Source organism: Aethalodelphis obliquidens, unplaced genomic scaffold (genome assembly GCF_003676395.1).
Source record: "Aethalodelphis obliquidens isolate GAN/ISIS:26980383/991018 unplaced genomic scaffold, ASM367639v1 scaffold66, whole genome shotgun sequence".
Lineage (NCBI taxonomy): Eukaryota > Metazoa > Chordata > Mammalia > Artiodactyla > Delphinidae > Aethalodelphis > Aethalodelphis obliquidens.
Window position 1 is genome coordinate 3,909,153 of NW_020838010.1, and position 27,672 is coordinate 3,936,824.

Consider the following 27,672-nt stretch of genomic DNA (forward strand, 5'->3'; position numbering starts at 1 on the left):
AGGATTAGAGCTAATAATTAACAGCTTGTCTCTTAGGATCCACAGCCTTGTATCTAAATAAGTACTTGTCGATTAACAAGCCACCAGGTTCAGGAAGCCTACATTAAGGCTGTAACACAAAGATTCGTCAGAAAGACCACCCGGTTGAATTCCACTGACAAAGATTTCCTCTCCATGTGTGATCCACCTCCAATGACTCAGTCACCAAGTCCGTATGGTGCCGGCCCTCTATCTGTCTGCCAGGCGCCACAAGGACCTTTTAAGTTTTGATTTTAGATATGTTGTCCTCACGTTCTCTTAAATAAAAGCCAGTGTTCCCGGCTATATGCCCTGATTTGGAATTTGAAAAATGTAGTCACTGAAACCCTGGAGAGATTGGACAGAAAAAGATATACCATGACCCTGTTGGAAGCCTGTGTTTTCTTGGATCCTGGTGACCAAGCCATGTGTGGGGAAATTGAAAATCGCAGAACTTTGGGAGAGGTATAAAAGAGAACTGGCTTAGCCCTTCTTTCTTTAAAATCCTTCCAAGACCACCACTCATCCACCTCTTTGGGCTTTGAGGAGGAAAAAAAGAAAGGAAGTGGAAGGGAGACAGAGTGGTAGAGTGAAGGCTAGCACGTTGATATGAAAAGCATTTGGCCCACAGAGTCAGGCAAAACTGCGTGGGTCTCGGCTCCACAACCTGCCATCTCTGTGACCTTCAGCAAGTCATTCAAAACCTTTATAAGCCTGTTTCCTGTGTGTAAAATGGGGACAATATCTCTCCTGCAGAGTTAGTGTGAAAACTAAATGAAAGAATGCATGTAAACACCTAGCACAGTGTGTAGCTCATTGTAAGGAGAATGGGGGAGGGGATTTATATATCAATAGAAAAGTGAGAAAGGATCCTTCGAATACTTTTTACCCATTCATGAAGGGAGATCGGATTCCCCACTTCCCCCAAGAACTTCCCTTCCACACTGACTATGCTCACATCCCTTCAAGCAGTGGAGAGTCCTCCACCGTTTAGTATAAATGACCATGAACAGGTAACACTGAGCAGCAGAGGTTAAAGGTAAAATCTGGGGCTGTACATTCGAAGGCTGTTTGCATTTCACTGTGGCTTTTTTTGTGTCTTTGTTGCGTCCATTGGAACTGAGCAAACCCTCTTGAAATATTGCCTGTTAACATACCACTGATGCAAGGAATTAGCGACCCCCCCCCCAGTTATAAAGTGGTTGGGATTTTTTTTAATGTAAATTGCTCTGTACTAATTGACCTAATTTGCTCATAAAATGCCTTTTAAAGGTCAGAGAGTTATTAACTGTGCCGATGTTATGAGGTTGATACCCTTCCAGAGACAGAGAAGAGACAAGTTCCTCACTACCTGAAGTCTTTGCACTCAACGTAATTGGCCTTGGATGCCTCGTTCTGTGACCCACGGACATTTTTAGTGAAGCCTCCAATAATAAAGTGCCTTGTTCTTTTTGTTTGCCAAAGTGACTGGAGTTAAAATCGAACTTTCCCTGTGGATATGCAAATCAAACGTTGGTACACTGCTCATCTCCCCAACTTTTGTGTTAATTTGAAGTTATCTTTTTATAAACCTGTGATTATAATGACCTGATTCTAAATAAGGAGGCACAATCATTTCCATAAAACAAATCTTTGGTTTGTTGTTGTTTTTATTCCTCAGCACTGAGAGAGTGCCTCTTTTTAACTTCGCATTCCACATAATGGGGCTGTTCTTGTCAATGGCTTTTGAGGGATTCTGGTGTTTGTGAAACGTCTCAGTGACATCCAGTTGAGGTCCCTCCTGGACCCTGTGGATGAAGCCCTTTTTCTGTGTAATTTTCCAGACCTTTATCCTAGTTAAGATGAACTTTAAGTGTTCTCTTTCTACCCTTGCTTTAAGCATCTGTGAAACCGTACCAAACACGGGATCTTTGGAAGACAGTTATCGGTATCAGGAAGATTATCTGAAGGCTTAAAATAGTATTGAGGATAGTATGTGAACCGCCTATCCTGTACTAGCGGTTCTCCTCCTTGGTTACACGTTGGAATCATCTGTGGAGCTTCAAGAACAAATGACGTCAAGTTCCCACACCAAGGCCTAGAGCAGATACAAAGCTCTGTGGCAAGCCCTTTGTAGAACCCTGTCTATATTGAAAAACAGTTCTTCATCAGCCCTCTTTGAGCATGCTTGCTCAACCAGAAAAGAGCATGCTATCATTCTGCCTACATTTCTCCTTTCCATCTAAAAAAAGTATCATGGGTCACTTTGTTGAAATCCTGACACACCCTGGCATTCTTTGATTTACCATTCCAGCAACGCTGTCAAAAAAGAAATGACATTAGTTCGGTATATACCTCTATAATATGCCCATTTTCTTTTTCAATTTCGCTTCTCCTGCAAACGGAGTCCATCATGACAATGTGCTAGCTGTTGTGTACATAACACATATTGGTGATAAGAAAGCCTTCAGTCTGGCTACTCGTGATTAGGAGTGCCTAAACTGTATGGCCAGAGAGAAGGGAGGGCAGAAGTGTAAATTCAGACCTGTTGTCTACAAGAGGCTCCCTACTCCCCCTATCCCCACGCTTGAAGCACTACACACGTTAGTTTCTTCTTTTTTATTATAGAACCTGGGAAATTCTGGTTAGCTTGTATGTCTAGAGAAGAGAGTTAAGCAGAAGAGAATCTCTAGCAACTAAAAAGCAGCAGCTAAGGGCCAAAGTGCTGGAACCTGTGTTGTGGATCGGAATGTCTGGGTTTGATGGCGGGTGCTCATTTGGAATTAAAGTCAGACATAAACTTCCTGAGCGCCAGAGAAGCAAGCATACTTTGCTAGCACTCAGTCAATATTGTTTTGAATGTATTTCAGGAAGAGCTGGGAGCATTCCCTTCTTTTTCCGTAAGCCACTATGGAGCAGCAAGGTTTATTGATGGTTTGTTGACACTTCTACTTTGAGGGCAAACCTATGCCTGAAAGGAGGGGTGAGTTGGGATAACTGCAACTAAAATAATTATAGAACAGTAACAGGGTTTCTTTTTAATCAGAAAAAAATATTGCCTGTCAAAAGATAGACAGCTCTTAAGAATCATTGGTTGTCAGGAATTTAGCATAGGAAAATGGGACCTAGCCATAGGAAAGCTGCAAGTCTCATTTAGATTGTACTTCAGAAGCAGACAGTTCAAACTGGTGAGTTATGACCCAGAAGACAGCCAAAGGAGAAATTGATTCCACAGCAAACGAAAATCTGAGACTCTGACCAGGCAAAGAGGAGGCAAAGAAAGATGACAAATGTGGTGACCAGGGACCATGCTGCTGTTGGCCATGACTGATATTCCCTTATCCTACTGTTTATTATCTTATCACTCCTCAGTGTCCTTAAAGCACGGCTTGGGAATAAGCCAAGGGTGCATATGCCCGTTGCCCTAATAGGTACCAGACCTATAACTAAGTAGTTAAGTCCGTTGAAATCAAAGTTCATTCTAAATGGACAGATCACACAGTGTGATGATGGACATTTGGCCCCTCAAATGCCCACTCACATGTTTATCCTATGGCTTTTTAAATCTGTGTTTTTGCCAGTGAAAAATGACTTCACCAAGAAAATTAGGGTTAGCTCGATAATTAAGATAATTTCTGACCTTTGTCATCATTTTGAAATATACCTTTTCCAACCTGGTTGCAACATCACTTTAGAAGACCCTTTGCATTCTGATAAAAGGATACTCTGAGGTGTCTTGTATAAGCCTCTCAGCAGAGAAAGTTAACTTGATTAAGGCAGTCTTAGCTCTGTAGCTGCAAGAGCCAACATTCTAACAGTAGCACCAAAAACAGGCGACCTTTTTGCTGTAACTTTCTTCCTCTCTCCCTCCTTCCCCACCTCCCTTCCTCCCTTCCTTCCTTCGTTCCTCTCAACCTCTCTTCCTCCCTCTTTCTTCCTTCCTTCCTTTCTTTTTCTTTTCTTTTCTTTGCTTTCCTCCTTCCTCCTTCCTTCTTTTTTGTTTTTTCTTTTTTTATAGATTTCTTTCATTATTTATTTTTTGGCTGCATCGGGTCTTCATTGCCGAGTGCAAGCTTTCTCTAGTTGCAGCAAGCGGGGGCTACTCTTTTTTTTCATATTAAACTTTTTATTAAAACTGAGTCTTTACAATATATTTAAAATGACATGTTCCACAGGCTACTCTTCATTGCAGTGTGCGGGCTTCTCACTGCAGTGGCTTCTCTTGTTGCAGAGCACGGGCTCTAGGCCTGTGGGCTTCAGTAGTTGCAGCACACGGGCTCAGTAGTTGTGGCTCGCGGGCTCTAGAGCACAGGCTCAGTAGTTGTGGCACACGGCCTTAGTTGCTCCATGGCATGCGGGATCTTCCTGGACCAGGACTTGAACCCGTGTCCTCTGCATTGACAGGCGGATTCTTAACCACTGCGCCACCAGGGACGTCCCCTTCCTTCTTTTTTAAAGCATTGCCCCACTACTTAGATGGCAAAATCCATCAGCACTTTTCATCTCTGTGTGGCCAGTGAATGTGACGGGACCAGACAAGGAACTATCTAGTGTCTCAGCCAACGGTACGCACCATGTGAGTCAAAGAGTGAATTCTATTCCCAGGTCTGCCAGTCAGGAGCCCCCTGACCTTGTATAGATTACTTCTTGCTGGGCCTCCATTTCCTTATCATTTCAAACAAGTGGAATTTGACAAGATTATTGGTTACCAATGGACTCTACGAATTCCATGGACTCCTAGAATTCCATGGAGATCCTTGGGGCCCAGGGGGGAGGTCATGTGGCTCTCGAGTCCACCAGAATAGTTCCTCTTTAACTTGTTTTCTGTATCGAGCTTCCACATGAAATTTAGTTAAATAAAAGGAGAAACTCCTGGGTCTCTTACTCTGATTCTGTATTCTTAGGCTGTAGATAGGCTACAGCCTTCCCTGAGTGCCAGAAGGGCCAGGGTTTGAGTACGCGTCGTCTGTAGGAGTGCTTCCAGAGTTGTGACCTTCGGAAAGCTGCTCGGATACATCTCTGTCATCATCTCGTGACTAAGTCTGTATTCCATAGAGTGGAAAAATCCCCCTTTCCCTACCAAGAAAGACACTTGATCATGATGCAAAGCACGCTGTATGTGGGACTGGGCAAGCCCACTCTGACAGGAATCTTGGGGAGAAGCCAGGGAAGAGCAAAAGAGTGATAAAGCTGTCGCAGGGACCCATGATCCACACTCTGTGGTATATCGGGAAGAATAGCATGTTACGGTATACAGAGCTGTTCAGCTGATGAACTGCATATAAAACAGAGGTTGAAACCAATGTGTGTGAGCAGTAATGTATGTTTCACAGATCATATCACAGTCCAGCTGGATTTTGATCCTAATATGGTAATTTGGAAAAGCTCCAGAGAATCAGGGACTTAGCCCCTTCCTGCTCCAATATTCTGCAGTGGGATAGGAACAAACGTATTACGGTAAACGGTATCTTGGAACTAGAAACTAGGTGTGGGTTGAAGAGAAAATGGGAGGTGAGGAGGTCAACATACCAAATATAGAAGATGTTTTGAGAAGTTTTATGTGAGAAGGACTGGAGAAATGGGGCAGTAGCAGAATGGATCCTAGGATCGGGTCCCCTTGACCTTCCTGATTTGTTGAGCCTTTATCTTCATTTCTCTTCCTCTTCACTCCACTGACCACCTTCTCTCCCCATGGTACTTTGGCCCCAGTCCTTGTCCTGTATTTTCCTGCTCCCTCTGCTTCTTACAGCTTTTTTTCCCCTCTACCTCCTGCTCCATTTTGCTTTCCTGCTTTTCCATCTCTCTGCCCACCCCTCCCCCACTTCCAAACCCGCTGTGGTTCTCAACCTTGGGTGTTGCTTGGGCTGCCCAGGGTGGCTTCCTGAGCACACGTAGCCTGCTCCACGTTTCCTGACAAGCACTATTAATCCCGAGAGATTAGAATGAGCATGTACATTATCAGACTCATCTGGTCTTTATTTTCTGGCAGTGGCCAGTTTTTTTTTGTTTTTTTAAAAATAAATTTATTTATTTTTTGGCCGTGTTGGGTCTGCTTTGCTGTGCGCGGGCTTTCTCTAGTTGCAGCCAGCAGGGGCTGCTCTTCGTTGCAGTGCGCGGGCTTCTCATTGTTGTGGCTTCTCTTGTTGCAGAACACGGGCTCTAGGCGCATGAGCTTCAGTAGTTGTAGCACGTGGGCTCAGTAGTTGTGGCTCACGGGCTTCAGTAGTTGTGTCTCGCGGGCTCTAGAGCACAGGCTCAGTAGTTGTAGCACGTGGGCTCAGTAGTTGTGGCTCTCAGGCTCTAGAGCACAGGCTCAGTAATTGTGGCACACGGGCTTAGTTGCTCCGCGGCATGTGGGATCTTCCCGGGCCAGGGCTCGAACCCATGTCCCCTGCATTGACAGGCAGATTCTTAACCACTGCACCACCAGGGAAGCACAGTGGCCAGTTTCTTATGCTTGAAAGGAGCAGTCTAAAGCTAAGCCAAGACCTAATCAGTCAGAGGTACCTAATTACCTTTACCATCAAGCTATAAGGGAATAGATCTGTAATAGGCTCAGCAACAGCAGCGGAGCCCCCTACCCCTGTGAAGAATTTGGTGACAGATGAGAGCTACTATGCAAGACAAGTAGGGAACTAAGACCACAGTGCTTATTCAGTTATCACACTGAACCGTTGGGTTGAATAAGTCAAAATAGGGACTACAATCGTAGCTATAATATAGCAATTTCCTTTTTTGTAGATTTGGCCCCATTTACTCTCTTCTTAGAAAGAAATGTCAGGGCTTTTCTTCATGAAATCCATAAACACATCAGAGGCAGTAATACACTCTGGCCTTTAACCTCTGAAATCCCAGGTCATGAGTAAACTAAGTCTTAAGGTGTCAAGTCACTCATTGCCAAATCTCTCCCGTAAAACACTCAAAGGTAGTTGAAAATTCCAAAATAAGAAAGGAACCAGGACAGCAGTAGGTTACAGGCAACAACCAGAGGACACACTGCTTATGAACTCCCAACGTATATACAGACACTGGTGAATACAATATGAAGCCTAACTGGGCACCTGCCTTTTGTTCCCCATTTCGAAGTAAGTGGGAAAACAGTTGACATCCAGGGGGTCCATTTCCTCTGGTAGAGGTAGAGGTAGAGTTGTGCACGCTCAGTGTGCCTCATCTCTTGAAGAGACCTTGTCTGCCTCTGCTTACGAGAATTACTACCTCAGAGGCTGGGAACACTGTGAGGTGATGCCGTGCAGTGGTCAGGAGTGTGGACTCCGGGCTCACAGTCCTTGGATTCAGATATTGACTCCCTCATTGCTAGTTGTGTGATGTTGGGCAAATTATTATATTAACCCTACCTCCCTCAGTTTCTTCATTTGTCAATTGGGGATCATAATCAAGTATAACTCAGGGGGTCGTTGTATGAATCAAGTGAGCTAATAGTAATCATTCAATAAATGCTAGCTAATAATATTTCCCATGAAAACCGTATTTATACAGATATTAAGGTATAGATGAATAGCCCTTTGTCTTATAGTTACACTGTTTGTTTTTTAATTTATTTATTTTATTTATTTTTATTTTTGGCTGCACGCAGGCTTTCTCTAGTTGCAGTGAGCGGGGGCTACTCTTCGTTGTGGTGCGCGGCCTTCTCACTGCCGTGGCTTCTCTTGTTGCGGAGCACGGGCTCTAGGCGCGTGGGCTTCAGTAGTTGTGGCATGTGGGCTCAGTAGTTGTGGCTTGCGGGCTCTAGAGCGCAGACTCAGTAGCCGTGGTGCACGGCCTTATCTGCGGCATGTGGGATCTTCCCAGACCAGGGCTCAAACCCGTGTACCCTGCATTGGCAGGCAGATGCTTAACCACTGCGCCACCAGGGAAGCCCCAACATTGTTTGTTAAATAGATTTTTACGGGCCAGGCTGAGAGCCTGTTCACCATGTATAACATGATTTCCATGGGAAAATGTGTTTTGAGTCCCAAATATTCAACTTAGAAAGAAATGTTCACACCACACCCTCTCCTCTTTGTAAAGGGAGTCTTTATAACAGTGCTGGGACCTCTCAGGGTTACTAACACATTTCCGTTTAAGTCTCCTGGTTTGTCTTCTAATGTCTTAACCTAAACTTTATAAACTGTTAAAATGAACTGAAGTCACAAACTGAAGTTTTTTAATTAAATGGTTAGTCCAGTTGCAAAACCGCCTAATGAAAATTTATTGGGTACATATGGATTGTTTTGGGACTTCTTTGGAGAAATGTGGTAACTTCGAAGATGACCACTTTGATCTTTTTTAACCGAGGAAATTGACAATAAGGTAAATTGAATTATTCCTCCAACTGGGTAAAGTCGTTTTCTCTGAGTACTAAGGTAAATTTAGTTGCACATCAGGGGCCGCAGAAAACTGCAAAGTTTGTGTGTTATTGCCAAGTGATATAGAGTTATTAAAAATTCCGGAACGCCAGAAACTTCTAGGTAATGTGTGTATCACAAAGAAGAAAGACACCATTTTCTGGCCAAAGGTTGTCTGTCTAACATTATAAATAAGGTCACAGGGCCTATGTTGCCTCACCTTAAGAATTAAACAGACCTCGTTTAATGATGTAGCTGAAGAAAATTCAAGAGCTCCTTCTCTGTTCACGATCAGTCAGAGAAGACTAAGTTGCTATGTTTCAAGTGCCAGAGAGGACGTATTGTCTCCGCTTCCTCTGTGGGTTTGCCCACAGCAGTTCACCATGTTGTGGACCTCTTTCTCCAGCTTTCCCTCTCTTTGATGTCATCCCCTTACCTACATTGCTCATGTAGCTTTCTTCCTTCTCCCACACTGAGGAGCTGTGTAGTCAGAAGTTCCCACAGTCCAAACCTGTTCAATTCAGAAAGGGTGTTTTTGTCATTCTCTGTATATCTTCTTCTATGTTTACTAGTTCACTTTAGGTTCTCAGGTTTAATACTTTGTAAAGTCTGTCATATTCCCAGCTCAATTCGATTTATTTATACATTTTGGCTCTCATTTCATTTAGCAACAAAAACATTTATTGAGCACCTATTTTGAGCCAGTTGCCATAAAATCCAGAGATGATTGTGATACAATTCCTACCTTTACAGTCTAGGAAGACAGACCAGTGAACAAGTAACAAGTATTCACCCTACAGTGTGAAAACAGACATATAAACAAAGGGCTGTAGTAGCTTAAAGGAGGGAAGGACTAACTCTATCTGCATGGTGACCACCATCCCAGTTTGCTTGGCACTGAGGGACATAGGACCTTCAGTAGTAAAACCCAGGACAGTCCCCAGAAAATCGAGGTGGTTATTCACCATATCCATCTGGGAGCAATGGAGAAGGCTTTAAAAAGGAGATGCCATTTGAAATAGAAATTTTAAGGCAAGTAGAAGTTTACTAGGCAGTTAAGGGAGCAGCATTTCAGGCAGATATAAAAGAGCATTTCTTACTATGGGAATGATGAACTAATTGGCATGAATAGTATGTGAGCTTTGGCCAATGTGTGTACGTATGGGGAGTTGGGGGAAGCAGGGCTCTAGGGTGAGAAGAGAACAGATGAGGACTAGAAAGGGAGGCGGGACCAAATCATGGAAGACCTTCTATGCCATGCAAAGGAATCTTTACTACGTCCTGTGTTTTCAAACAACTATACTGATCCCTTGGTTCAAATTAAACCTTGCTGGAAGCATGCATAAATAAAGAAAAAAGAAGTATTTCTCTGATTGAAACACATATGGGTGGGTGCAGGGTCCTAGAATCCCTACATCCATCTCCCTCTCCCACCTCTTTTCCCACTTAGCTGCTCTTGAGGGGAATTTTGGAGAGTCCAGTTTGAAAACCACATCTGTGGACCATAGGGAGCCACCAGAAATTGTGTTAGAGCAGAAAAATGGTTGCCACGATGAGATTAAAGATGAGATAGGTTGTTAAGGAAGATGGACTGAAGAATAAAAAGGCTTGAGTAAGAAAAAACCTATTGGGAGGCTATCATAACAGTCTGAGGGAAGCCCAACCTTTAGCAGAGACAGTGGGAGTAGAGGAAAGTGCATGGGTATGAATGACATTTCTAAAGGTTGCATGAACAGAAGCTACTAGACTGACTAGAGTGAAGGCTGGGGGAGGGGAAGGTTTCCAGTTGAGGAAGGAGGAGAAGTCAGGTATGAATCTGGGTTTCTTACTCAAGGAGCAAGCAACTGTAAAGGAAATCTCTAGTCTAATTTCTTTTTTTATTGAGGTATAGTTGATGTACGATATTATATAAGTTTCAGTTGTACAACATAGTGATTCACAGTTTTTAACGTTTGTACTCCATTCATAGTTATTATAAAGGGTTGGCTATAGTCCCCGTGCTGTACAATATAGCCTTGTTGCTTATTTACTTTATACATAGTAGTTTGTACCTCTTAACTCCCTACCCCTATCTTGCCCCTTCCCCTTCCCTCTCCCTACTGGTAGCCACTAGTATGTTCTCTGTGTCTGTGAGTCTGTTTCTGTTTTGTTATATACATTCATTTGTTTTATTTTTGAGATTCCACATGTAAGTGATATCGTATGGTATCTGTCTTTTTCTGATTTGCTGGGTATTATACTAAGTGAAATAAGTCTAGTCTAATTTCTCAGCCAGCCCATTTTCTTTGAGTTTTCACTAACTCAGATAAAACCACAATGTGATAAACTCGTGCCTAGACTGATTTTCCTTGATCTTTCTTCAGCTAAGACTTGACTTCGCTAGGAAAATGCTTTTTGCTGTGATTGTTGTGTTGCCTACAACTGTTTTTGTCTCTCATTAGCATGGCAGTCAGTAGCAATTTTCTTTTTTGCAAAGATAGGACCCAGCTTACACACAAGTTCATTTTTAAGTTAACTATTTGGAACTCAGAGTGCATTTTCCCATAGAAACGGCATTATGCATAGTGAGTACGTTCCCAGGCCAGTCCACAAAGGCCAGTTTAGCCATAATATAACTAAAAGTGTGGATCTTTGCAATAGAAATTAGTTGGAAATAATACTGTTGCAATTAAAACGAAAACAATAGTTGGAAAAGAAATCGTCTGGGTTTTTGTTTCCCTTAAGGGGTAGTACTTGATGAAAAGCAGGTTTAATCCTAGGAGGTCAAAGAGAAATAGATGAAGATTGTTGTGTAAATTGGATGGTACAGCTCTTTAGATTTTATTTTGTAAAGAATTTTGGAGGGTTTTTAAGAATAATAAAAGCAGTCGCGTTGATTGTAGAAAATTTGGAAAATTGAAGAATATGTTTTAAAAAATTGTCACTAATAATCCTACCACCCAGAGAGAACCACTGTTAACATGTTGGGGTGTTTCCTGTCAACCTTTTTCTTAGTACGTGGATTGAAGAGAGGTGAGAAGGACTTGGGTAGAGATGTGTATGTACTTGTGAGGGGCGAGATTATATGGAGTAGAATGTATTGAGCTAAGAATGGTGAAAAGAAAAAGAGAGAAAATGAAACAGTATGGCATGTGCACAGACTTAGGGAGAGTGGAAAGGGAAAAAAGAGATGTGTTTGTTTAGGACTGGGTTTGGCTACAGGGCAGAAAAAAGCCAGCAAGGGACGCAGAGTTTGGCAGAATTGTGGCCAGCTGAAATAAGAGAGTTTTAGGAGGAGTTAGCAAATGTAATTTGCAGTAACCAAATGCAGGAACAAAGATGGTTTGTGAGGACAGGTGCCTCAAGCATCAATCATTAAGCCCATTGCTTAATTGGGTGGAGTAAACCAGTTCTCAAAGTGTGGTCCTGAAACCAGCAGCTTCAGTATCACCTGGGAACTTGTTAGAATGCAAATTCTCAGGCCCCTCTGCAGATTTACTGAATCAGAAACCCTGGGGGGGGTGACCCAGGAAATCTATGTTTTAACAAGCCCTCTAGGTGATTCTGGTGCCTGCTATAAGTTGACAGCCACTGGATTAAACGGTCCTTTCTAACCCTTTCTAAAGTACATCTCTGGAGGTTTCTGGGAAGGAGGAGAGATGTCCTCACCAGCTGATGAAAACTGGCCTGAGAAAGGAGTTTGATAGAAATATTTATTTATTTATTTATTTTAATTTTTTTTTTTTTTGCGGTACGTGGGCCTCTCACTGCTGTGGCCTCTCCCGTTGCAGAGCACAGGCTCCGGATGCGCAGGCTCAGCGGCCATGGCTCACCGGCCCAGCCGCTCCGCGGCACGTGGGATCTTCCCGGACCGGGGCACGAACCTGTGTCCCCTGCATCGGCAGGCGGACTCTCAACCACTGCGCCACCAGGGAAGCCCTGATAGAAATATTTTTGATAATAATATTAGGAGCCACGGTGGAAAGGGGGGCTGATAATTTGCTGCGAAGTTCAAGCAAGTTCAGAAGGAGCATGTCTTCATGATAGTTAGGAGTCTGGTCACATAGGCAAACATAACCCTGGTGGTAATACCTGCAGGAAAACTCCTATTTAGCCATCAAGACCCTGTTCAAATGCCAAGCTCCTCTGTGAAGCTTTCTCTGACCTCTGGTGTAAATTGTTTCATCCTTACATTGACTTAGCACTTTCTGTGTTTCTCTGTTAGCTCTTGTCTCACTATATGGTAGCTATCTATAAGTCTCTCTGTCTCACTAAATTGTGTCATCTTTGAAAGTAGGGCATTCTGTTATTCATCTTTGGATCTCCAGTGTTTAATACCTGATACATACTCAGTGCTCTAGAATAGTTTGCTTAGAGGAGGCATGAGGAATGGCCAGCTTTTTATGGCTGCGGAGCCTTTGAAATACGGGTTTACTTTTGTGAATTAACCATGGTTCTGGGTCCAGCTCTCAGCCTGGAAGGCCAGGGCCCTTGATTCCGTCAGCGCACCATGAGTTGATATCTCTCAGTGGTGGCCTTCCACAGCAAAGATCTCAGAGATATATTAGCAACTTATTATTTTACAGTAGGATACAGGATTATTAATGTCAACTTTTCTTACATTTTCTCTTATTATAGGTAGACTTTCATGGGGAACCTAATTAAAATCTATAGGGACACATCTGCCACAGGATAAAAGTACCTGAGTCCTCGGGCCCCAAGGGTTACTTCTCATCCAGGCACTGCCATCTTCTGATTCTCTGTACTTCTCTGATTGCATAATGTAGTCTGTTCATCCCTGGTCGGCTCGCAAATATTCTCCAATCAAGATAAACAGTCAGTAAATTACAATCACCTTGGCAACTGTGCCTTCCAGAGGTTATACTTAGGTCGACACGATTGGATGTGTGTGTGTTTCCTCAACTCTTTAGTCACAGATTCCTTGGTTTCATTTCCTAGGTGGTTAATCACACGTTCATTATATATGGATTTTTTTCTGGCTTAACTCTCATAGGACAGCCTTATAACCTTATTTCCAAGCTTTTGGGGGTGGGGCACCTCACTGTCACGTCCGTTACTGCCAAGAGTAACCATTTCTAAATGTTACAGAAACTTCGCAGTATATGTCAGTGTCATTCTCTAAAATGGAATTTTTAAGACCCAGGATATAAACCAGAAGAAACTGGATTTGTGTCTTGTATGCCAGCTCGTGATCCTAACATGTATACGCTGAATAGATTTTTCTAATGTTTTTTTTTCCATAGGCATTATATCTGATAGCCACTAATGGAACCCCAGAGCTCCAGAATCCTGAGAGACTGTCTGCTGTATTCCGTGACTTTTTAAATCGCTGTCTTGAGATGGATGTGGATAGGCGAGGATCTGCCAAGGAGCTCTTACAGGTGACAGTGAAACAGGACAGTTACAAAGAGAGAGTCATTATATTGAGCTTTTCCATGTCAATGTGTGACAGTAAGAGAGCGCTATCAAAAGAGGTCTAGCTCGAGTTAGGCTCTAACCATTTGATTTGAGACCACAGGCACATAAGTATAGGCATGCATCTGTTACGTGATTGATTGGCACGTTGCCTTTCTTCTGAGAACTTGGGAGTTCAATCTGTAACTCTCTTTTATTCTTCCTGGAGTCTTATTTTGCAAGGGAAATAACAATGTGAACCTCTGGTGTTGCTGTTTTGTTCTAAACTTTGCTTGTGCCCCTGGATGTTGTACGCAGGTGCTCTTGGCCGGAGGTAATTGTCTACATAACTATGCAATTATTTCCATGGCATCTGCTACTCTAATGCTTTACTGGTCAAAGCCCCTTTGCTTGTGATGCCAAATGGCAGGCACCTGCTTGCCTGGGTGAGTACCATCCAGTGGTGAGTGCCTCTGTAACCATTTGTCCTTTTCATGGCTCTCAGGGATTAGTATACATGATGGTAATTAGTACCTACCTTATACCAAATTCTTTACAAACGTTATCTCACTTAATTCTTACAACTCTCTAGGATAGGTGTTATTATCCCCGTTGCAATTGTAGAAATTAGAACTCACACAGCTATTGAGTGGCAGAACGTGGATTTGAGCCCTGAATTGTCTGACTTTCTTCCACACAAACCAATTTAGAGGGAAAAAATGCATTTATATTGATAAAGCAATGCATGCCCAGGATTACACATATAGCTTCACTGCTGGGGACTGACTGTTCCTTGGGGAACAAGATAAAGATCTGTAATTGCCAAGAAAAGTGATTGCTTGTTCTCCCTGACTTTGAACACATAATCCAGTTAAACAAAAGGCATAACTCTTGGTCATGCAGAGTGTTATTAACCATAGAGTCAGTCTGTTTTAGGCCAAACAACAAACAGTTCCTGTTGCTTCTGAACTCCCTCCAGAGACAGCCACACCCACGCGAAAATATCCCATCCCAACCCAAATCATATCTGGGATACACCAATTTGGAGGAATTGGGGAAGCTACCCCTTGTCTTCTCTGCTACCTGTGAGCGTTTCACAGGCTGTCATGGGGCCCGAAAATGTCAGATCTGAAATAGCCCTTTATTAATCCTCCCATTAATACAGCCTCAAATTATAGATGAAAAACTGGAACTTTTGAATGCTTCTTTTCCACATCTTTTCACCCCTCCCACCACCCGACATACACATCCTGGTACACACTCCTATCATGTCTTCTTCCAAGGATGAGTGAAGATACAGGTTCTCTGAAGGTAGCTATACAGTTATGTAGGTCATTGAATCAATTATCTAGTTAATTCCTTCCCCAACAATACTTTTATCTGAAGCAGTCAGATTTCTGATGCAAAATGATATTTTGAGAAAACTGAAGACTTTGTTTGTTGCATCTTCTCGTTTTACACATATAGGCTGTAATCTGTATATCACCTTAAGTCCATATAACTCCATTCTCTGACTCTAGCCCATTTTAGAGGTTAGAAAGGAGAGAGATACATGGCATTCACACCACTGGAAGGCTTGAGAGAAGACAGAAGTAAGTGGATTTTTATGGAGCAACTCCCTATTTGCAGGGCTTAAGTGCAGTGGGTGATACAAATCTGTTAAAGGCATGATTCCTACTCTTCAGAAGTTCACAGTCTCCTTAGGAACATGAAAAAAATGCAAGATTGTTTAGCGACTCAGTCAACCCGAGGCCGTTTAAACAGTAAATGTCACGGTTGATTAGAGACGTACTTCTATGGGCTATGGCATTCAGAAAATGTCTGCAAAAAGGAAAGAGTTCGGCTGGGCCTTGAAAGACAGATCAGTTTTAGATAGTTTGAGGGGAAAGGGGGAAGGAATTTCAGATGGAAGGATTATCGCATGACCAAAGGCATGTAGGCAGGGTTCAAGGGAACAGAAACTAGACGGTGTAGCTGAAGTAAAGAGTTCCAGTAAGGAAAGCCGCAGGAGACAGGACGTAGAGAGCCTTGAACACCAGGCTAAAGGGTAGGGGCTGTAGGCAGTGGGGAAACACTGAAGATATCTGAGGGACACACCTGATGAAAGGTTTGTTCAGGAAGATGAATCTTGTGGTATGCAAGAAGAATTAGCAATAGAAAAAATGGAGGCAGGAAGATAGGGGGGTTATTGTTATAATTTAGGATTAAGTTGATTAGGCCTAGGGAAAGCAAGAGATAATTGTAAAAGGCATTGAAAAGGAAGCACTTGGTAACTGATTGCATGTAGAACATAAGGGAGAGGAACACAAAAGTGAGCTACCTCAGAATATCAAACCAGTGGTAGAGTTCAGCAAAAGCAGAAGTGATAGAGGATAATACTACAGTGGCTAACACTGATTGGCTTCAATGTAGCTTACGAGGAACTGTCACTTACCTCATTTAACCATTGTGATAAGCAAAGGAGAGGATTGAACCTAGGTGCTCTGACTCCAAAGCCCCTGTAGCTTACATCACACAAGAGTACCGTTTGGTAGATTTGAACGTACATTTTTAAATGCTGAGTTCAAGGTGGCAGAAGGACATTCAAAAGGAAATATCCAGCAGGCAATTGGAGAAATAGGACCAGAATTCAGGAAAGACATCAGGTGACACAGTGGACATTTGGGAGTCATGTCCATAAAGCTTGATGAGAGGTTGGAACCACAAAAAGGAATGAGCTCTCCAAGGAACTAAATTAGAAAAAGAAGATGATGAGAGTCAAGTTCTGGGAGGTGGGAAGAGGAAGTGAAATCAGGGAGGAAGATAGAAAGGGAGGGAGTAGTCAGTGAGCATGTGTGTGGAAGAGAATCGAGACAGTAGAATGTCACAGACCCCCAAAGAGAACATCTCAAAGAAGAAAGGGATATTCACTTCTTTGAAGCACTGCAGAGGGGCCAAAAAAGAAATGGTGGAGACACACTATTGGGTTTAGCAGTTAGCGGGCCACTGATTTCAGGGTCAAGGTCTTGAGTGGTCAACCGAATACACTTTTTTAAGGATGACGGCTGCTCCAGATAAATTCATCGATTTAAGAAAATCAGAAAGTTAGACTTGCAAACACAGCGAGATTTTACAAGACCGCTACTCTGAATTTCTAGCTCTGCCAGTCAGCTTCTAGAAGATTTCATGGCACCGAAGACCAAAAACATCTGAAGGACAAAAGCTGGCACTATTTTTTAAATGATGTTTAATTGGATCCACAAAATACATCTTAATGAAAAAAACAGACTCCTTGAAAGTGTAAAGTAATATACTTGTTGGAGGAAAGAATTCTAGTAATTCCTCTTTTTTTTTTTTTCCTTTTGCAGCATCCATTTTTAAAATTAGCCAAGCCTCTCTCCAGCCTGACTCCTCTGATTATCGCTGCAAAGGAAGCGATTAAGAACAGCAGCCGCTAGGACTGCAAGCCTTACCCCACACCATCTCCTTCATGAGTAAGACTGAAATAAAACTCCACTGCAGGAAAGATGGAAGAAAAGACAGTTGAATGGGGTGGGGATTCTTTAACTTTCAAATGAATAGAAACTTCTTATAAGCCTTTTTCCTACTCCCTCAGATTATGTAATTTATTTGTAAGCCTGAATCGCAGCCCAAACAGGGCAGCAATGTCGAAGTGGCCATCAAGTGGTCACTTCTACCGTGAAGCGAAAGAGCCAGTAGTGAATCCCCTCATTTTGTGCATTCACTTTGAAGAAAAAAGATTTCTCAAAGATGCACACTCCCTCTTCATAGTGTTGTGTTTGTTTTTAAGTTAGAGAGTAGTCCCTCTTGCATTCGAACCTCCTTCAAAACTCCTTACCCAATGTGATGTTTTTCACTTGCATTGTCATTAGATGTCCAGAAAAAAAAAAGATGTCAAAACGTTTTTTTTTAAAAAAAAGAAAGTAAAAAACAAAAACAAACAAACAAAAAAAAACAAAAACAAAAAAAAATAACAAAAAAAAATAACCCAGAGCAAGTACTGTGTGAACATGTGGAAGTCCATGCCCTAATAGAGTTGAAATTTTTTTATTCTTCTTCTATAGTGGTGGCTCGGTTTGTGTACCTGTTTTTCTGCATTTGTATTGGAAAAGGTTTCTTTTACGACATTTTCCAAAAGCAGAGAGGAATATGTGTGTTCAGGAAGGGCTTTTAAAAACTCTATGTCTAAAAGTTCAAATGGTGAAATCTTATCACATTTTCATGATGATGCTTAAGAGGTAGTTGATTTATCATTTGTATAAACCAGCTCGTTCATCTTCATGATACCTGAAAAAAGACACACCAAAACTATGGCACTTCAGTTGGGTGAGTCCAGGTCTGAAACCTAGGAACTCCTGATAGGAGAAACCATACTTAAACAAAGACGGGACTTTCTCCAAGAGCCCAAAGGGAGATAATATAAGCATGCAATACTGAAATCCTTGTTGGACAGTAAACAAAGATAACAATACCTAATCCAATCCTGTCTTGTCCTTGTGGAATGTAGGTAACTGTAAAATAGGCACAACAGGAGGAAACAGACCCATTAACCAACGTTTGCTGCTGGTAAAAATGATTTATCTTGACAATTTATAACGTTAAAATTGTTTTTAAAGAGCTGGAGCACAGAAATATTGTAAGCAGTCAACTCTGTAAGAAATGGGAGGTCAGTGAAAACTACATCCCAGTCAACATTAGGCTCTAAGTACTTGTTGCCATTTTCCCTATGTTCACCAATTTCTGTTTCTGGATATGGTGTGTTCATACTTAGCCCTTTGGGCTTTTGAATTTTAAAAACATGTCTGTAAAGATCTTGAAGTTCTCCAGTGAAAAGCATTTGGGCTTGCAATCATATACCCCAAGAAATATCAGTCCAACTGAATTCCTTTTGTGGCTTGGGGAAAATATGAAAATTTGACTAGTATTTCACCGTGTATCAATTTATTAGAAATTCAACAGTTGCCACTTCCTGAATCTTCTGAGCGTAGAAAAATATCTGGAGGGTGTCTGCGTAGAAAAGGATATGCTTCTCTTTCGAGTGTATTGTCAATTTTATAAATTCTGCATAGTTGTTTCTCTAAGCCTTTGAAAAGCTAGCAGTTTGTGCAGTAGAAGGCTTCTTGATTTGTAGTATGTCAAGAATCTGAATAGAACCTATCTACATCCAGCAAGAGAGGGAAAGAGATCAATGCCATGGGCCTCTCTCCTTCTCTGCCTAGGCACATCCGTCAATATAATCATCTATCCATTCCTTAAAATGAAAGCACTTTCTTTAGAGAGTTTCTGCTAACCATATAGTGCACGTGTTTATGTGTAGGAGATGACACCACTGGTGGATTTCCTATTGTCTTCTTTGACTATGAGATTTGGGAGGGGCTTGACCCCCCGGCCCCGAAAATGTCCACAGTGGGATAAAACAACAAACATGAAAAGATCAAATGGTAATATTAATTTGAAGCATACTATGGTATACTTCACAAAAATGTGGCTGGGCCTGAAAATTTTAATGCCACACTGTTTTAATGAGAGAGAGAGAGAGAGAGAGAGAAGCCTTAATTTTGATTTCATTTAAAATTAAGTATTTTTTTAATTTTTCATTCATAGTGCCAGGGAATTCAGTGAAATAATACCTGGGATGCAAATAGAATTCAGTATATTGATAACTATACCCTGCCAGGGGAGAGAGCCCCAAACCTGGTTGGGAAGCCCTAGTTATCTGTTAGCATCCCTTACATGTCATGAAGGCCTTTTTTTGGTGGGGGGAGACCTGGACCAGTGACCCTTCAGGTTACTGTAGGCGGAGAAATGGCTGCTCTTTTATGCTTTCAATTCAGCATATCAACAACAAGAAGCCTGGTACTACTTCACCACAGCCCGTTATACCAAGATTTTATGGTAATATAATCCCAGTAGGCTTTACTCTTACAAACTTATATCTATGTAAATTTTAAAATGAGAACAGCTTCTAAAGACCCTTCCCCGCGTTGGAGAGTTATGTATATTTCTAATAAGTATTAGGAAGAAGCTGCTTCTCCTGCCAAAATGATGCTGAAAGACTCCAGGTGGTTAATAGTTTATTCCCTCTCCCTGCATTTTTGTTTTTAGCTCATCTTGACACAGGTGAGTCTATCCAGATCTTTGAAGTCGCTCGTGTGCCCTGAGATAATAGGGGCACATCGTCGAATGTCGATTCCAAAATGTCCTGAGATAGGGATAGGGCAGTGGGAAAGTCAGGGAAGGGTGAGAAGCACAGTAGAGATTATTTATTTAAGAAAGAAAAGAACATTAATGTTGTAGCAAGGATCCGGTACGTTGTCATAATCCCCTCAAATCAGTCACCATGTTGGGTAATGACTTCGTTCTTGCTGATCTCGTCTGTGTGTCATTGTAAATATTTGTGTGTCTGTGTTCCATTTTGGCTACTGGATGGCCAAGTCATGTAAGAAGATTTAACTCAAGTATTTATTCTTTAATTGTGTTATTCAGATTTCTTTCAGGCTTGTGAATTGCACCCCAATGTTTGAGTTTAACCACCTGATCCCCACATCTTTCCCTCCCCTGTGAAGCACATTCCATTGCTAAAAGAAAAAGAAATATGAAATTGCTTCATGTCATCTGTATAACTGTTTTGATAGTTTGAGATGTTTGTCTATAAAGGATATTTCTCAGCTCAAAGATCGTGTAAATAATTATATTCCTTTGCTCAGTGGGTTGTTTATTTCTAATGAGGCTGCCAGTTCTCAGAGAGAATCGATAAAATCACCTTTAAATAACATAAACAGGGAGAACAACCATGTAAAAATAAGTGTGCAAATGGGCAAAGGCTGGGAACACAGACAATTGAAATCAGTTGTGTTAGGGTGGCGGGATTATGTGGAACTTTTTTTTCTTTTTAAAATTTTCTTTGATATTGTTCTAATGTTGCTTTATAATAAACATCAGAAAGGGAACTATAGAAACATAGAAAAGACGCCAGAAGCAGATGCCTTCTGGCCAGAGCCCAGAGCATGCAGGGCACAGATATTTGCTAGTTACAATTATTCCATAGGCTTTATACTTGCCTGGGTGCTGAGGTTGGCACATGCTTGGGTACGGCACGTGCTTTCTTAGGGGACTATTATCTACAAGTTAAAGCTAGGGAGCTGTCACTGTTAGTACTCCAAACGCGTCCTTCTGCTTTCAGACTGGGTGCCCCCCTCCACTTTAGTATGGTCTTGAGGTTTCTGTTTTGGTTACTTTAGATTGGAGGGGTGACCTTTGATCAGCCCCCTTGATAACATCTGTTTCAAGTCATCTGTTTCAAGTATCGCCTTTCTGGATCACTTTAGCAGATTTTCAGGTTGAATCTTGGAAGGACAGAAGGATAAAATCCCCAGCTCCCACCATTTCCTTTTCCAACAGGATACACTATCATTCAGGTAGGATTTTCTTTTAATGAACAGTAGGCAAGTCCCATTGATTTCAGTAGAAGTTATGACTTGCGCTTAAAAGCTGACTGAAAACATTAAGACAAATATTTAGAACTGCCCTTGCCTGTTGGCATTCAGTCATACTCCTTTTAGCTTTGGCCTGAGGTGGCAGCCTCTATGTACTTTCTGTCCGGCCTGATTATAGGTTGTATGCAGTAACTACTGTCATTTTTAAACAGAAAAGGGGAGACTATCTACCCAAAGAGAGGAATTTCCTTCTAACTCACCAAAGAAATTGTAGGTGAGGACTTTTATAGTGCGGTAGTGGCCTCAGGTGTTAGTTTCACCAAGTGCAGACCTTATACCTAGAGAACCCACAGGCTTTTCTTTGGCCATTCTCAACATATAATCTACTTATGAGAGTCTTAACCCTGCCCTGCCCTGCCCCATTTAACCTCATGGTCCTTTTCTTAGCTACTTGCAGTTAATATTCGGTTAAACAAAGGCATGGCCAGTGATGCAAGCTACTCCCAGTCTCTGAGAAAGAGAACTGAAATTCAGCATTTGTAAATTGACAGTCTAACAGACCCGGGATTTTGAGTGAACTTAACACGCAATTCTGAACATGTATTTGCATGTGGATTGGGAAGGAAATAAATGGGACCTTGGAAATAATGGGACTATTTTTCCTAAGAAAGCATTTTTTCATCAAAAATGTGTTTCTGATAGAATCTTTCTGTTGGCCAGCTTTAATTTTTTTCCACTCCTTTTCTGATCCCACACTCCTTTAGGAACCAAATGAATATAACCCGACTCCTCATTCATCGGGGATGTCTGTTTAATATTAAACAATATCTAACTGACTCTACAAATGCGGGAACTGAGATAATCACTTCCATGTGCACACTTCTGTGTTCAAGTAGACAATAATAGCGAGGAGCATTTACTGCCACATAATACAGTCACACTTGCAATATAAACTTACAGAAGCCGGTTAGTGCCCTCAGAGTCTCCTTTGGAAGCTGCCATCAGGTGAATGCTATCCCATAATACCAGTAGAAGGCAGGTACCGTGTTCACCTGATTTAGGACCTACGAGGAAATCAACAGCAATTAGAGAGAATCAGTCAGATGTAGTGGAAGAAGTACTAGCCTAGAAGTAAGGATACCTGGATTCTAATAAAGGCTCTATTCCTAACTTTACTGTGTGACCTTGGGCAAGTCACTTAACCATGTTATGGCTGTTTCCTTATCTATAAAATAAGGGTTATTGGACTAGATCTCCAAGGCTTTCCAAAAGCTACAACATTCTGTGGTACTGTAGATTGCCTTGCTAATTCATGCTGCTAAAGTGATGGCAAATACCACATGCTTCAGCCTGGGTCTCTTATGTTGCAGTTAAACAATAGAACTATGTAAGATGATGCCAAAAAAAAGAAGAAAAAAACCCTCGAACAAATGAAGCGAATAATACTAGGGAATGTTGATAAAACTTGTGGCAGCCTTCCAATTCCTTCACAGTTGTTTTGTTTTTGTTCTAATGTTCCTTTTCTGTTGCATATTCCCAGTTTTCATCTTCCATACACTCTGTATGTAAAGTTTGGTTTTCATTAAGCTGTGGCCAGTATTTGCTACTAGAACAGAAATACACTGTCACACTTGCTAGAATAGAACTGTACTTGGGCCTCTTCCTTCCTACGAAGTGGTGTTGGGCTTTATAGAGTTTACTTTATAAATGGCACAAGATGTCAGAACCCATGCATTTTAATGGCTGGGACTACTGAGTGGGCCTAAGCATTTGCAGGTTGCAGAGAGAAAAAGGCAAAAGTGATTACATGCTATTAGCATTAAGGAGTGTTGGCCAATCCACTTGTTGGGAACCAAAGATAGCATTTCTGGTGACAACTCCCACAGGGATTGGCCAGTTGAATGAGTATGCTACTGGAAAGAGGATAAACTGGTAGTGGACAGTCCCAATGCCCTGACCACAGCAGTGCCAACCAGCCCTGAGTGTGAAATTCAAGTTCGGTGTGTGTGCTTGTGTGTGGTGTGTTTTATGGACCCGCATATACTATATTCATTAGTGATGATAAGACCTTTCACAGAATTCTGTAACCATTAGTGGGTTGAGTTTTAAATCTCAGTACATCAGCAAGGAAGAGACAGATCACAGGGTAGTGATGGCTACTGGGATTATACTCGTAATATCCAGACAAAACAAGTTAAGGAGGATCTGCATTTTCATTGTTTATCAGAATTGTTTCTCATTTGGCTGTGCTTTTGTTAAAATGTGTTATCTGTAAACCCATGTGTAGTGAACTTCTTATGTAACTTTGGATTAAAAGTATTTATGGTCTTTCTGTTTGTTTGATTTTTAAGTAAGTTATTTCTTTTGTAAACCTGCTGATGGTACGGTTCCATCCTTCTGACCTCAGCATCCGATCTTTTTAAGGACTTTTGTTTCCAATATTGTTATTTTAAATTGTGGTTGAAGCAATAGAAAATTGAAATATGGATTGTGCATGACTGTGTCTTGAGTGTAAAAATATTGCAGTTTGAAACTTGGACCTAAAGTATTGCAAATAAAAATGACAAACATCACTGAGCTGGTGCTCCTCTCTTCTGTCACCTTTCCACCCACCCCCTTGGCATTGGCATTTACCTGCTTCATGGGTTGGAGGGTAGCATTCTCCCGCAGGTATCAAGACAGGGAAACGTCCAGCCTTGTGAGCAATATGGGAAATGTCCTGCAGATCCTACCACTAAATAACTCAGGCCCAGAGTCTCCATCTGGTTTCTACATAGAATAGCTCAGAGAGACAAATGTGTAAACTCAATGCAGGACAAAAGGTAGATGAAAGGAAACTGCCGAAAGAAACCGTATGTAATAAATAATTTGTTTTTGCTCATCTTTCTGCTTGGAAAATTCGGAACAAGTAAAGCCATCTTCATAATGTTTAGTTTTTATCTTACATGTAGAAATCAAGGGCCACAGTTCACAGGAGAAGTTCCAAAACCATATTACTGAGAACATTCATTCATTCATTCACTCTTTCATTCAAAAAGGATTTATTGAGCTCCTGCTGTATGTCAGGCCCTGTGGACTTTTCTGAGAAAGATAACTTTTCTTTTAAAAACAACCTCCAAGTGTGACTAAATGACAGTAAAGTTCATTGAAAGCAGCTAAATGAACATATTGGAGTCAGGTTTGTCAGAAACTGAGTCCTCCCGACAAGCTAAAAACACCAGGGGTTTAGCAACCTGGAGGTTTGTTACCCTGGTAGTACTTGTACAGGGGGGCTAGTGTTCCTTCTGGAGCTTGTGTATATAATTTGATAACCTTTGTGTAAGTGGATACCCAGTGGTACTATATTTCCTTCGAACGTTTTATATATCTTACCAAATGCTATTTGGTTGTTTTCAGTTCACTGGATTTACACGCAAGCTTTATTTCTCTCACTGACTCTCTCCATGTTGAAAGCAAAAGAGACATTTCTGTACATGTGAATGGGCAACTAAGCGAGAATCCCAGTTAGCCTTTAGCCAAGCTCTCTACTGCCCATGCGCATGAATTCCTATGTTGCCTCTCCCACTATTAGCCTCATGGCCTTCCAACTTGGATTGACAGATTTCCTCCATTTTTCTATCCCTATTAAAGTAGAAATACTTTTTACGTGTTAGCAGGTTAGCAGTATCTTCCATCAGAAGAGAAAATTTCAAAGGCATTTCCCGTTTTCACAACAACTTAGAGGAACAGGGTCCCAAACAATGATAAATGTCTTACTCTGCAGCTCAGCCCTACTAGCTCAGTTGCTGGAACTCTAGCCTCATCTAAGTCCCTCACCTCCTAGTGAAGGGGGAGGGGTAATACCTGAAGTACCTCCCACATCGTGGGTGTTCTCTACATCCCACGCAGCCCTGGCCTCCAGACACCTGGGTGGTATCTGGTGGCTTTCCACATACCTGCGTCAAGCACCACTGCTGTCACTGCCTTCTGCTAATCCTGTACCAATGCCACTTTCCCATTGCTACTGTGCTTGCCATTCTGCTGATCTATATCTTCAACAGCCACACCAGTCCCTGGTGCTAGGAGCCTCTGGGGAGGGCACTGGGGTGACTCATCGACTTACTTGCAGTTTCATAGCAGGTTGCTTTTTACTGGGTTTCTTTTTTTTTAATTTTTATTGAAATATAGTTGATTTACAGTGTGTTAGTTTCAGGTGTACAGCAAAGTGATTCAGATATATATATATAATATATACATATATTCTTTTTTTTACATTCTCTTTCAATATAGGTCATTACAAGATACTGAGTATAGTTCCCTGTGCTATACAGTAGGTCCTTATTGGTTATCTATTTTATAACTTGTTTTCTTTTCTATACCTGACAGCAGAAGCCCTTCCCATGAAATCAACTGATTCTGCTACATCTTCGGACCCCTTTGGGTGGTTCTTTTTCCATTTCTGTCACCTCACTGAACCAGGGAACAAGTCTGGCCTTCGTTTCCCCCCTCGCTTCTTGGGGCTCGTCAGGTCAACCTGTGCATAGCCTGGCCCCTTTCAGGCCCACCGCTTTCCATGGAAGTTAATTCACAGCGTCTGCTGGAGACATTCCTTTATAAATTCACCATTTTCTTCCAAGCAGCCCTCCTTGGAATAAAAAGGAAATTGGCAGTTTGGTTCCATTCTACGTGTACTTTAATGTTTTCACTAGAGTACCCTCGTCCTGTTTCCTAGGGGTATACATTCCCACAAAGTATGAAGCAACAGGCTCTGTTACCATTGGGGGAAAACGGGTAAAGCGTGCATAGGAATCTCTCTGTTTTAGTTCTTACAGCTCCACGTGGATCTGCAATTATCTCAAAGTTTCCAACAAGAAAAGCAACAAACTGCGTGATACCTCCCCCGTGACATTTCATGGCAAGGAGATAGGATGCTGGCTGGATATCATGTCCCAATCCATTTCCGCCACCAGCTGCTAATTACCCTGGTATCAAGAAGTTCCTCCCTAACTTAATTGCACCTGTCCCTAGTCCTGCCCATCTGAGGTAGTGAGAATTCCCACTTTCTCTTCAGGCACTTCCGAGGCCTCCCTGGGGAAGCAGGGAACTCAAATCTAATTGCCTGTGAGTTCTTTCCTGTGAGCATGGGTTGACCGGCTCCTCAGCCTACGGTGTCCCACGAGAACAAAATTCATAATGAGAAACTTTTAATTCTACAACAAGTAAAACTGAATTGCTGTGCTTTAAAATACAGGATGGGAATGTTATGTTCCAACAGTGTTATAGGACAGAATAAACCTCTTGATGTGTCCTGAAACCCTGCTGTAGGCACAAATGAGAAGCCCTGCTATGTTTCCCACAGACTTTAGGTGGTTAAAATCTCCTTCATATTTAAATGGCTGTGTGACATAATTCCTAAGAAATTTGAATCTCACTTGAATGAGATACAGTTATTCCTCTAGCTATTCAAGTAGAGAGAAGGGAGTACCAAAGTAGTCCCCTTCAAGACGATCTTAATCTCTGGTCATATTGGTCCATTGCTACCTTTTGGGTGTATTGTGTTTGGGAAGGTGTTTTTCACCTGAAGCACAAGTGCGTATGTCCTAATCTGCTTTCGGGGTATTCCTAGCATAAGACTTGACTGTGGAAAAGACAATATTGTCCCAGTTTGCAATATAGCCTTCTAAATCCTTTGGATAAATACTGTCTAGATTCCATACGTTATCATCAATCTCACCAACACGTCTAGCATCAAAACGATGCGGCTACCACACAGTGTGCAGACCCACGTTACCAAATCCCGAACAATAAAGGTTTTACCTGCCACACTGGGAGACAATCTATCTCAAGAGGTTCATGTAAGAAGCTACATTCATGAATTTTTAAAATTCCATCGAAGATACCTCTCCCGTGACAGAGTTACATGGATGTTACTTAGAATGATGTGTTTATTGATGACACAGGCGTGTGTATTAATATCAGAGTAGCCTATGGTACCAGGATAAATATCTGGAATCTAAAACATTTCCCTTTCATAAGATGATGCTCATAAGAGGATCAAAAACATCAATTCCAGAATCAGTGAAACTCTTTATGTTTAGCTCCACGGTACACTCCTATGACCTTTTCTAACTCATTGTCTGTATCATTTTGAGGGTTATTAACACCTACCTTAAGCCCTCCTTCAAACTGTGTATGGATCATAGCATTTTATAGGCTATTAAAGAAGTCAAAACCTTGATGTCATCTGCACTAACATCTGTACTATAAAGGACGCATTGTTGGCTGTGCTGGGCCTTTGCACTCTCTATGACCTTCTAGGAATCACTGTTCCTCAGATGGGAAAGCTGAGGCTCAACACATGGCCACAGGCTTAATGAGCCATGAGATGCCACGTGCCCACTTTAGTTGGCCTCACTTTCTCAGGCCTTCAGGTTTTCCACCATCTTTTCTTTCACCATCTTGGCCTCACAATCAGAGGCTCCCCACCACACACACACACACACACACACACACACACACAC

At 41.8% G+C, this 27,672-nt stretch overlaps 1 protein-coding gene across 9 annotated transcripts in view; it reads left to right on the forward strand.

Annotated features, from left to right (window-relative positions):
• The window catches only part of PAK3 (p21 (RAC1) activated kinase 3), a 122,228-nt gene extending 98,492 nt beyond the window's left edge, over positions 1-23,736 (forward strand). For all 9 annotated transcript variants that reach the window (XM_027089475.1, XM_027089476.1, XM_027089477.1 and 6 more), the window contains 2 exons: positions 13,586-13,723; positions 17,084-23,736. In XM_027089475.1, the coding sequence (XP_026945276.1) occupies positions 13,586-13,723; positions 17,084-17,173 (228 nt within the window). In that variant the 3' untranslated portion in view covers positions 17,174-23,736. The remainder of the gene's footprint in view (positions 1-13,585; positions 13,724-17,083) is intronic.
• The last annotated feature ends 3,936 nt before the right edge of the window (positions 23,737-27,672 follow it).